General features: G+C 38.9%; 1 protein-coding gene across 1 annotated transcript in view; it reads left to right on the forward strand.

Annotated features, from left to right (window-relative positions):
• The window catches only part of EBF2 (EBF transcription factor 2), a 219,852-nt gene that overhangs the window by 159,069 nt on the left and 47,967 nt on the right, over positions 1 to 12,816 (forward strand). Inside the window, exons 8-10 of the mRNA XM_007938755.2 lie at positions 8,719 to 8,836; positions 10,359 to 10,489; positions 11,392 to 11,518. Coding sequence (XP_007936946.1) covers positions 8,719 to 8,836; positions 10,359 to 10,489; positions 11,392 to 11,518 — 376 coding nt within the window. The remainder of the gene's footprint in view (positions 1 to 8,718; positions 8,837 to 10,358; positions 10,490 to 11,391; positions 11,519 to 12,816) is intronic.

Raw genomic sequence — 12,816 nt, forward strand, 5'->3', positions numbered from 1 at the left:
GCTTCCTTGTAATTATGATAAAGATTCTTTCTGCCACTTGCTGAATCTGAGTGACTCTTGAATATTCCTAATTGACCCCCTAAATTACTCCCTTTCTAAATTAAGTAAGCCTCAGTTCTACCATAATAATAATTTTTAATTTATATTCTTAGCCAGGAAGAAAATTGAGGTACATAAACAGGTCTTGCTATCTTTTTATTCAAGAGATAGAATGCCAGTATGTACTGGAAGACATAATACATTTCTAGTAGAAGAAAAGTCATTTCAGAGCCAAATTGGGAAAGTGCTGAGTTGATTCTAGTTGCCCATATGGGCTCAGTAGGATGGAGTCTTGAAGATTTGAAGGGAATGAGGGGAAGGGTCAGAGAGTTGTGAGGACATACCTTTGAAGTGTGTCAGACTTTGAGAGGGTGAGAAGAAATGCACCGTGGTGAAGAAGAAGGAAACTGGAGACACAAAGATCTGCTTGAGCAGAATGAAGAAAGGAAGGGAGGCCATGTAAGGATTGACGTCAACAGGGAAGTTTGATAATGTGAGAGGTCTAGTGCCTGGTGGCCTAGTGCCTGTTATTGCAACATGCTGGATGCAATACAAGAATGATGGGGAAATGAATGTATATGACAAAGACACCTAGTCCACACAGCTGGGTGATGGCCATTAGGCTGTTTTACTAAACGATGCAAGAGCAAAGGGCAGGGCTACTCATGTCTTGGAACAGGGCCAAGATCCATCCAACCCCTTATGATTTTTTTTTTTTTAAACCCCAGCTCTTATATAAAACTTTTTAATGGCACCACCATCTATTTTCCTTAAATAAAAAATGTTGAATGTTTCTCTCACACCAGTTTAAGAGGGAAACGAGAGTTTAAATTAACTCCAAATGGTAAAAATTTAATACAACTCCAGCTGCCTTCAGGTTTCTTCAGTTCAAATTGTTGGGTTCAAGAGCTACCCCAGCTGCTTTGTGATCTCATCCTCCATTTGAAATTTGCTGTACTACTGAGCAGCAGGTTAAAGCACATAATGAAAATCACTTGACTTATGGCCTTTCTGATCAACAGGTGAGTCCATTATCTGGTGGTAAAAAAGACCAGATATTTCAAGTTAAGAAATAATAATGATCTATTTGGAGTCATGGGAAAAAATATACATGTGTGCACATACACACACACACATACACACTTCTTCTGAGGGTCTGAGGTTCTCTCACGCAGTCTGATGCTCTGAGGTTGGGGAGGGTATTCTGTGGGTTATATCAAGCATTTCTGTTTGATAGTGTAACCTGCTGCTGCCCTCACCCTGACTTTTATTGTCTCACATGGGGGCAAAAAACATAGTGATGAGAAATTTGGCCAATCCATGTAGGAAATGTGTTTTGAGTTCTTTGTGGTAGAAAAAGGGGCCAAGTACACACAGATAGTTACCTAAATAACATTGGGGAAAGGATATGTTATATTTCAATGAGGTTGAAATGAAACCTAAATACTAAAATATTTCAGAAGACTCCAATTTGGGCATGAAAACCTACCCTGAGCACATTCTTGAACAATCAGTTGCAGAACTTCCTGGAAAGTGAAGCTATCTTACTAGGCTTCAAACCAGATCATTCTGGTTCAACACCCTGCTAAGAATTTGTATTTCCAACCCAAATATGCTGTTAAAATGTAGATTCTGATTCAGTATATCTGGGGTGGAAATGCAAATTCTCTGTAGGGGGTTAAACTGGAATGAACTGGTTTGAAACCCTGGTTAATGGAAGCATAGACAAAATTGTTACATCAGACTTACCTCATTGATTATGAGAATTAGCCAGTATATAAAAACACCACCATACTATTTCTTCTCACATGTGGACTCCAATCTTGGTTGATGACCATAACCAGAAGTCTGCTTGATTTTCCCTATCCTTTTAATGGTCTCTGTGTCCCTTTCCTTCTTCCACAGGTGGAAAATAAAATCCCACATTACAGTTATGCTTTGGGAAAGCTGAAATAACATATATAGCAACTGAACAGTTATAAGGGAAAAGCACATGATGAATTTAATTCCATTTCCAGATGTAAAATGTCATAAAGAATTTTTTTTTTCCATACTTGGCAAAATAGCAGAAATCTTCAAGACCATTTTCATTTAGTATGGTATATGCATGTTCATAAGTAGATATCAGAGTCTTCAACATTGAATGAGTTATAAATGCTACGTGTTGCAGCTTTACTGAGATTAAACTACTGAAGGCCCCACATTCAGCTATAAGGTCCCTGACCCTCTTTGAAATGGAGGGGAACTCTGTCTGACTAATGGTAGAACTTGGTGTGTTTTCAAAGCAAGAACTCTGATCCATATGGGGAGGTTTTTAACCAGTATAATTATTCTCTAGTGAATACAGACATTGGAATTGTCGTCTGCTTCAAAAGAGCAGATCATTCAGTCATTCCACACATTTTTCATTTTGACTTCTCTTTTTCTTTCACCCTTCTTGTGTGAAATTTAGGGTCTTTGGAGGAACACCTGGGTATGAGCTGAGAAAGGCTTGATGGGAGTAAGGTTCAAGCTGGCCATTCTTCTGATTTACATAACTCAACTAAATCATACAGTTAGAGCTTTCAGTAGAATCAATATTAAAAAGAATTGGCAAAAACAAAAGTATAATGTTCCAAAAAGCCAAGGACATTTCAGAATGAGGCTTAAAAATAACCCAAGAATGGGAATAAGTCGGTATGGTAAAAGACCCTGTGTCTCATGACACTACTCTTATACCTAAAGAAGCAGTTTCTCCGTTGAAAATTAGTTGTACAGGCAGATTAACGGATGTGTCCACCTAGAGAGTAACTCCCACAGTGGTCTTTTATGGGCAGGAAAGAGCTCTTTACAACTCAGCTCCTGCTTTGTATAAATTATTAGAGTAAGGGACGTGGGAGAACTTTTGAGTAATGAGAAGAAAAATATAATTTGAGAAAGCCAATTGGTTTTCTGGAGGACTTTTAGCAGATTGCTAACATATTTGTAGATTTTATTCTTAAAACTTTTTTACATTTTTTCAAGGGAGATACAAACTTTTTATTATGTTTCTATTTCTGTAACATCAGTTCAACTAAAATCAACACAACTGCTGTATGGTTGTTGTTGTTGTTATGTGCCGTCGAGTCAGACCCGACTCATAGCAACCCCTCCTTGGGTTTCTGGGGCAGTATCACTACAGAAGTAGATTGCCCCATCTTCCTTCCGAGGAGTGCCTGGTGGGTTTGAACCACCAGCCTTCTGATTAGCAGTCAAGTGCCTTAGGCACTATGCTACAAGAGCTCCCATATGATTAGATGTTTCAAAATTGAATCTACTCTTGTCATTCCCTATTTGGACTATGTTTATGGATTTGGCCTCACCAAAAATCAGAGATCACATCAAAGCAAAATAAGGAATGGTAAAAAGTGAAAAGCACTTTCACTTAAAAAATACAAGCCATTTCAATTGATCCCTACTTCTATTTCTTGGAACATTGGCTTAGAGGTACCACATCATAAACAATATTTGCAGGAACATAATTCATGGTTGATTTTGTGCTGAATTGAAATGTATCATTTGAGAAGAGCTCTGGTGGTGCAGTGGGTAAGGCATGCAGCTGCTAACCAAAAGGTCATTGGTTCGAACCCACCAGCCCATCCGTGGGAGAAAGGGTGAGGCATTCTACTTCCATAAAGATTTATAGCCATGGAAACCTTTTGTGGCAGTTCTACTCTGTTCGACAGGGTCCCTGTGAATCAGAATTGACTTGATGGCAGTGGGATTGGTTATCATCTGCATGGCTTAGTTTTTAGATCTGCAGGCTTTTCTATTTGAGCTTTGAGCTGAAATACAGATGCACCAACTATGAGAAAGAAATGAAAGCTGTCACCAGTGTCAGCAGCAAAAACTGGGTGTCCATCCCTCACAAATTATGGACATCTGTATTCCTAATTGGCATCCTTTAGGGCTGTGCCAGCAGAATGGCAGTGCCAGGAGAGTGTGACAGCTTTAGAAAGGAATAGGCGTCAGGGTTAAGTGTCACTTATTAGTCAGTGAAAGTTCTTTTGTGTGGAGTACTCTCCCTATCTTTGCTATAATACTGGCAATTTTTGGTTTCAGGAACCTCCAAAGGCACCTTTTATCAACACTAAATCTGCTAGTTTTAAAACAAATCAGTTTATGATCTTAGGCAACCAACTGGTATTGATGGTTATATGATCAGAAGATCATTGGAAAAGATGCATACAAATAGTTAACAAGGTAATGGTAAGAAATGTTGACCTTGATTTGTTTAGCTAAGATGTAAAGATTTTTGAAGGTCAAAGGTGTCCTTGTGTAGTGTTTTGGAGTCTAACTGTGTCTGACCCTCTAACATTAAGCTGCTGTGGCCTGCAGTTTTGAAGAGTGAAGCAAACCAGGGGGAAAGAGAGAAGGGGGAGAGAACAGGAAATGGAGTGAGGTGTTTCAGGAAGTTGTCAGGAGTTGACTGATTGATTCCAGATGGAAAGGGTCAGCCTTCGTGACCCAGGAAATACTCACTAGGGGAAAGAAGTTGGCTTGTGGAAGGGGAAGGCCTGGGAGTGAGACGATGCTGGAATGCACATTCCACTTCCTTTAGTCTTAAAACATTCAGAAATTTTAACTTCTCTGAGTAGAATAATATCAATGTTGTCATCGGTCATCAGAAAGCAGTGAAGGAAGTTAAATTTGAAACTTTGAATGTACCAAATGTATCTACACCTCCATAATGCAGCTCATTCTTCTACAAGTAGAGCAAATTTATATGTGTGTAAGTATGTATCTCAGTAGATAAGAACAACAACCAAATCTATTTAATTTCATGTTGTGGAATTAAACTCTTAACATGTTGCAAATTCATTTTAATTAGGCTGCTCTAGGTACCTCACAGTTTAAGATATTTGAAATATTAAAAACTGGAACTTGCCATGGATGTATGTGTGTGCATATATACGTATACATACACACACATACGTGCATGCACACACATACACATTTGGACATAATTTAAAATCTTGCAATAAATTTTGCAGACACTGAAATAATTCAGGTTAATTCCCTTGCTGTCATGAGAGGCCAGTGCTAGCCAGCAAGAGATTAAAATTTATTTCCATTGTTAATAGAAAATAATGAAGTGCATCTGAACGATCAGGGTATGTCATTCGGGAAATGTTCACTTTGGAACTAAGTCTCACTCCACCCAAATGGACAATGATGAAATCAACTGGCTCATGAAAGCCTCGTATTTTGTGACAGGAATGCATGAGGAATATTAACGTACAGTATGACAAGAACCTTGTGGAATGAATTAAAGTGGTCTCAAAGAGAACACTCTTTACATCCACATAATCCTCAGACAGGGCAAGGGTTCTCCTCTGTGTGCCTAGTCCAGCTCATTCACAATTAAAGTTTGAAATGCTGGCTCATTTTTTCTCCAGAGATGACAGCTGTGTCTTTGAAAAATCCACTCGCTACGCCATGTTTTCTTCTGCCCCTTCTCCTATTATTTTCCTATATGTGAGCCTGATCAGGCAGTGTTTCGTTCTGTTATACATAGGGTCGCTATGAGTTAGAGCCGACTCGACAGCACCCAACAACAACAACAACAGCAAGCATGTACAGAGGGGATGCTTTCAGCCTGTACATTTGTTTCAACCCTGTGACTGTGAAGCACAGCCTCTCCCGTTCACTAAGATGTGATTTTGGGCTGTGTTGAGATCCCTGTGATAAGAACCTATGCCTTGATGAGCTTGTGAAAAGTGATGGATGTCTGTTGTCTTATGGTTGCCACACATAATAGCAACTTTTTGGATGGACTTTTCCCAGCCATGTGTACATGTTAACAGTATGTTAACATGTACACAATGAAAACAGACCCAGAGGTAGACAAGCTGCATCTCTGAATTATGAGCAATTATATTGATCATAACTTTCTTAATGATAATCTGGATTTCTTTAAGTTAATTCTTATGTCATAGAGTGACAAGACAGAGAACCATCCCACTATGTTGTTGTTATGTGCCATCGAGTTGGACGTGACTCATAGCGACCCCTCCTATGGTTTCAAGGCAGTATCTCTAGGGAAGTAGATTGCCCCATATTCTTTCTGAGGAGTGGCTGGTGGGTTTGAACCACCAGCCTTCTGGTTAGCAGTCAAGTGCCTTAGGCACTATGCTACCAGAGCTCCCCCATCCCACTATATCTGTAGTGTATTCACAAGGAGAAATTGAAACATGGAAAAGACATGTAAGAGACTGGGAACACATTTCTGGTCATCTTTGAATTCCCATGACCGGTCATGATACCCGACACATAATAGGTGTTCAGTAGATACCTGTTGAATTGAATAAATGATACCCACTTATATCCATGAAAAATTTCCCATATATTATGTCCATGGGACCTTGGGCATGTAGACAAATGAAATATTTTGTGGAATTATATGTTTTAGGGGTTCTCCCAAACCTATTAAATTAAAAAAAAATTAAAAGATGCCATCTAAAACATCTATTTAAGATGAAAATATCAGAATTGTGTGCCTGGGGCTGGGGATTGGCCAGCAAGAGACAAAGGAAAACTTTCTGGGAGATGGGCATGTTCTATATTGTGATAATGGTATGGGCTATGGGAATATATCCATTTGTCAAAATTATGCAGCTAAGATTTGTACTTTTCTATGTATGTAAATTTTACCTAAAAAAATCCCTTTGATGATTATCATCACCATCACTGGGTAGGAGATGAGATGGAGGTGGTGGTACAGATGAAATGAGAATGGCAATATTCTGACAATTATTGAAGCTGGATGATGGGTACCTGAGGGTTCATTACTCTGTTCTGTTTATTTGAAAATTTTCATAATAAAAAGTTTTAAAATTGTCATCTAATATATCTTCTTTTATATTAAGAGGTAAGACATCTGTATTCCTAATTGGCATCCTTTAAGGCTGTGCCAGTGGAATGGCAGTGCCAAGAGAGTGTGACAGCTTTAGAAAGGAATAGGCGTCAGGGTTAAGTGTCACTTGTGAGTCAGTGAAAGTTCTTTTGTGTGGAGTACTCTCTCTATCTTTTCTATAATATTGGCAATTTTTGGTTTCAGGAACCTCCAAAGGCACCTTTTATCAACACTAAATCTGCTAGTTTTAGAACAAATCAGTTTATGATCTTAGGAAACCAACTGGTATTGATGGTTATATGATCAAAAGGTAAGGCTGAGCCAAGGTTAATTCCTTCATATAATAAATAAGGAAGAAGTGGCAGAGAAATAACAAGTAGAATTTCAACAAATCTAATTTCGGGGTAGGCAGGAAGAGCCAATTTTAAACACTGCTTCTCATTATGTACCTACTCAATGCCTTTCTCCGGAAGGTCTACACATAAGCATGAGTATGCATATAACAGGTGCATTTCTCAAAAATAAATTGCTGTGCATAACTGACTTGAGCTGAGAATAGACGTATCTCTAGGATGGCTCATCTTTCTGGATTAAGGAACTTGGCACTGCTCAAGTTCAGTCTCTCCCACTACACCTTCCCTAACTGCCTTGGCCTTTGCAGATCACCTTTTTGAACTTCTCACACACCTCTGATCTGCAGCACACGTGATAAACTCAATTAGATACCATATTGCATGCCACATTTAGTGTTAACCATGTTTTTCCAGCTTGAAAACAAGCTCTTTGAGGGTAGGGGTCATGTCTTGTAACTTTTGGTACTTAGCCCCAACTCCTCTTTTATAGAACCTCATCCAGAATTTAGAATATGGGAGAGTCTTAATGAGTAAAGTCATCCATCTTATTGACTGGTTGAACAAGGCAGAGGCAAGGGAAATAGGATGAGAACTCATCTGAATTTGGCACCCACCAGGTTCTGCACTAAATGCTTTACATCTGTCATCTCATTTTATCCTCACAAAAGCCCTGTGAGGTAGGTATTGCTGTTTACATTTTATAGATAAAAGAACTTATCTTGGGAAAGTTAATTTGTCCAAGGTTACAAATTTAGAAGTTGCCGGGTCTATTTTTTTTTTTTTTTTCCAAATTCATGCTAGTCTACTATTCTACACCCAACTTTTCCATTTCCTCAAGTTAGATACTAAATGTCCTTCATTTTCAAAACTGAATTCTGGAAACCTTATATTCTCACCAACTGTGATGTCTGTGCATGTCTGCTCCTGCTTTCCATTGAGCAGGGACACTATAAGCAAGTGATCAGCCAGCATCTTGAAGCCCAGCTTTGGGTTAGGGCATATCAGAATGACAAGAGCTGATTCCTGAGATTTGAAAAGTGATCTTCCAGCTGGAGTTTATATCTTACCTTCCTAAACACACACAGGCTGTTCCTAGTGGTGACTACTGCTCAAGGATCATTGGGAATGATCCAGGTTATCTGGTAGAGAACAAGGTTTCTGAAACCAACAGGCAGATGACCAGAATGCCCATTTCATTACATGGGCATAGTATTTGAACACAATAAATGACAACACATGGCAAAGGGGAGCCAGCCTCTTTTCCCAAAAAGTTCTGGTGTAATTACAGGAGAAGAATAGCCCATTGAGATGCCAAGAATGTGACCCTATCCCAAGTTCTGTTCCATATCATATTCACCATATGGAAGTCTGGCAAAAAAGAATTCTGGTGCATTCACTACTTTATGTAAAACTAACCTCACTGCCCCACTCTACTTCTCTTTAAATATGCAGGTTGTGTTGTCAACAACAGTGAACGTGGATGGACATGTGTTGGCTGTTTCTGACAATATGTTTGTTCATAACAACTCTAAGCATGGACGGAGAGCAAGAAGACTTGATCCTTCGGAAGGTACGACTGTCTGAGTTGAGAATGGTAGATAAATGAAGTTCTCTACAAATTTCCTTGTTTGAATTTCAAATTTATGTCTGTGAGTAGGAGTGGGAAACAGGCACAATATCACGTGGGTTTAAAAATGAAGGTGTAAGTGCTGACTCTAGCCTGCACTATTATAATCCCCATGCCTCACCCAGCCCATGCCAAAGTGCCCATGCCTCATTCTCTCTTCCATTCAATTCTGTGTTTTTCTTTTTGCTAGACGAGTGTTTCAGGAATATGTAGGCCTGTGACATCTTAGTTAAACAGGAACATTACAGTGCCAGACATGTATGAATAAGTGTCAGATATGCCCTTAAACAAATTGTAAGCAAAACAAAACAATGTGCAGAATGAAACTGACACTAATTGATTTTTGTTTGCTTGGACAAGAAGAAATCATGGTCTGCTCTGGGTAGTTTTCCAAGTGCATTAAAGTAATTAGAAATATCAGTAACTGTTAAACTTCAAGTTGTCTAAAAAATTAAAATATATCAATTAAGACAACTGACAAAACTAAATGCATTCCATCTTAGTTCTTCTCCTTGCTTCCATAATTCCTGACTCACTGGTATTGGAAGGCATAATAATATAGAATGAAAGTCCAAACTAGGCAATAATTTTTTGTGTGATGTTTTGCTGTATACAAGCCCCCAACCCAACTTACTCTTTAAAATGTGCCTTGTATCATTTTAAATAAGAATTAATGAACTGAAAGAAAATGATTGAATCAGTAAAGAATTTGGAGTGGTGTTAATTCTCCTACAGTGGGCACTGAAAGAGGAGAAGAAAACCCCAGGGTTCAGAACTAGGAACCTATCCAGTTTTCTCTTGACTGATTGGATGTGATTGACTGGCTGTTCAAAGGAGGCTCATGTTTTTGGAGTCCTGCCAAAGTTCTCCTTCACCTTTGACCCTGTCAACTTTGGAAATGGAGTGATGGATTGACTTTAGTTATGGCCTGAAAGCCATATTGGGTTCCTGTTGGGATGTAAAGTCCAGAGAACTTGAACATATGGAAGAAGGGGAGAAAATCCTTCCTAAAAAGTTAGTAAAGTGATTAGAAATTGTCTCTTTATAGAACTGAAAAAATCTTAAACTTTGATAGATTTTGTTTTCTCTTTCTCTCTAGCCTATTAACAAGCCTTGTCAACCTTAGCATCTTGTAGTCTAGGGCAGAGGAGGTGGAGAGAGAAAAAGGATTTACACATTTCCAGTGTGATCAACTTACAAAAATATGGGAAAAACAACAGAGTTTTAAAAACACCTTTTGCACAATTAGCTAAGTGTTTCACTTTTTCATACATAATGGCCAACTCATTAGGTTTTAATGGCCTGGTGAAAACCAACAACCAATTAGGGAGGGTTGGCAAATCAACAAAGCACAGCTTGAACTCTTTGGAATGACAAACAGCTTTCAGGAGCAGCCCATCCCAGAAACACCAAACTTCAACCATGGAAGGACAGACCTGACTTTTTTTCTTTCCTGTCATCTTAGCTACCCCCTGCATCAAAGCCATTAGCCCAAGCGAAGGCTGGACCACAGGAGGAGCTATGGTCATCATCATTGGGGATAACTTCTTTGATGGTCTCCAAGTGGTGTTTGGGACTATGCTTGTGTGGAGTGAGGTAGGCAGAGGCAACTTGCTTCCCTGATTTCCATGGCCCCAAAATTATTTTGATCCTGGGAAAACTAATAATTCCTGGAGCATCAGCAGCATTGTTGAGTGTCTACAATGAGCAGGGAAGCAGGATAAGAGACATGTAAGTCATCATTCAATGCAAAAACAGATCCCACAAAGAGATAAATATTAATTGTAGTATTATTTGTAATGGTGAAAAATCAGAAATAGACTAAATATTGGACAATAGGAGAATGGCAAAATAAATTATGGAATATCATTCCACTATTGAAAGTATATTTTGAAACATTTTTAATGACATAGTAAAAGGGAGAATTTTTACACTATTATGCTAAGTTGGGGGAAAAGTCAGGACCACAGTGTCTGTGGATGCAGTATCTAATTATAAAACATGCACCCATAAAAAAAATTTGGAAATGCACCAAATATTAATATTTGGTTGCCTCTGAGTTATGCAATATTAATATTTTTCTTTAATTTTCAAATTTCCTACATTGGATATGTTTTACTTTCATACTCAGAAAAACAACAACAACAAAAATGCATTACAGAAAGCTAATTACCAGTGCTAAGTTAGGTTTACATATTGCCCAGTTGTATAGGATCATAAACAGTCTAGGAATTCAGAAGGATAGCAGGGCTAGGGTGTGGGGACCAGGAGGAGGGAGTGACTTGAGCAAGAAGAAAGGAAAGGACCTAGATCAGTTGGGTTGAGAGAAAATTCCAGAGTGAGAGGTAGAGAGAATGAGACACAGGAGAAGGGGTGTTCAGAGTGTGTGTGGAGCCCAGTGAGCACACCATTTAGCTTGGAGCAGACAGAAGCCTGGGAGAAGTCCTCTGTGATGACCTGTGTAATAGGTATTTCCCCCCCACCTGTTCACTCCTCAGCTAATCACTCCTCATGCCATCAGAGTGCAGACTCCTCCTCGGCACATCCCTGGAGTGGTGGAAGTGACATTATCTTATAAATCCAAACAGTTCTGCAAAGGAGCCCCTGGGAGGTTCATTTACACAGGTAGGTGAGAGAATGCCAAGAGAGACTGGCTCTTGATTCACCTTTGCCCTTGTTTTCAGTGAGACATTCTCTCCACTTTATAGTCGTTCTAATTTTTCTAGATCTTTCTACTAGTGTGGTAAGAGTGACCTGGGTGATAGAACAATGAATGGAGAAATGTAGACTCAATTCTAAATTTGTATTTCATTTAGATGGGAGCTCTGGTAGCGCAGTGCCTAAGGCATTTGACTGCTAACCAGAAGGCTGGTAATTCAAACCCACCAGCCACTCCTCGGAAGGAAGTTTGGCCAATCTACTTCTGTAGTGATCCTGCCTCGAAAACCCAAGGAGTGGTCGCTATGAGTCGGATCTGATTCAATGGCAGTAGTCTCTCTCATTTCATTTAGAGAGCTCTGCATGGTCTTGGAGATGGTCATGGCAGTTCATTTCAGAAGTCTTACAGATTTAACTCTGCTGTAATAATGCTATAATAGTCTTTTGTCCAAGCAATCAAAGTTGATAAATAGCTAGACAAAATTGTTAGCTGTAACTAAACCTCCTTGGAAATGATTCAAGATGTTTATGACTTATGGCAATTATGCTCCAAAGTGTCTCATATTATTTAAAAAGTTTATGAAAGTGGAGATCATCTATTACTTTATTATTGAATGTCTGTTTTATGCCTACTACTTTTTTGTAGGTGGAAGGTATAGGCGACATATAAGACACATTCTTTATTTGGAAGATTAGAAACTTTTGGAGGAAGATATAGAATATATCACAGAGCAGACGGAGAAATAGTTCAGGATGTTTGCTATTTCCAAAGAATGGAATAAGAGTTTCAGAAAGAGAGTTTAGTGTGGGGGTAGAGTGTTGGGATGGGGTTTCAAGGAGGAGATGGAAACTGAAGAATATTTTTAAAGATGGGAAGATTCGGATGGGCAAAGAGAACAGAGACAAATTTTCTGACTGTGGAGAGTCACATGTGGAAAGCCACAAAGAATGAAATAAGCACAAGGACAGAGGAGTGAGGAGGGGCTTGTTCAACAGTGATAGCAAGTGCATTAGGATAGATCTTAGACCAGAATGCAGACTGGATGAGATAGACACTGGAGGGAAGGAATTTATAAAACACCTTCAAGGCTTGTATGGTAGTTTGAACTTGGTTTGACAAGAAATAAAAAGACATTGAAGGATCTCATCCAAAAGTGTTATCTTAGGAAAAATAAATAATAATAATAATAAAAAGATTAGATAGTGGGAGGGCAATTGAAGGCAGGGAGATTGATTAGGATAGGGTACTTTCTTTTTTTTGTGTG

Source organism: Orycteropus afer, unplaced genomic scaffold (genome assembly GCF_000298275.1).
Source record: "Orycteropus afer afer isolate SDZICR_OR568_19922 unplaced genomic scaffold, OryAfe1.0 scaffold00053, whole genome shotgun sequence".
NCBI classification, from domain to species: Eukaryota; Metazoa; Chordata; class Mammalia; order Tubulidentata; family Orycteropodidae; genus Orycteropus; species Orycteropus afer.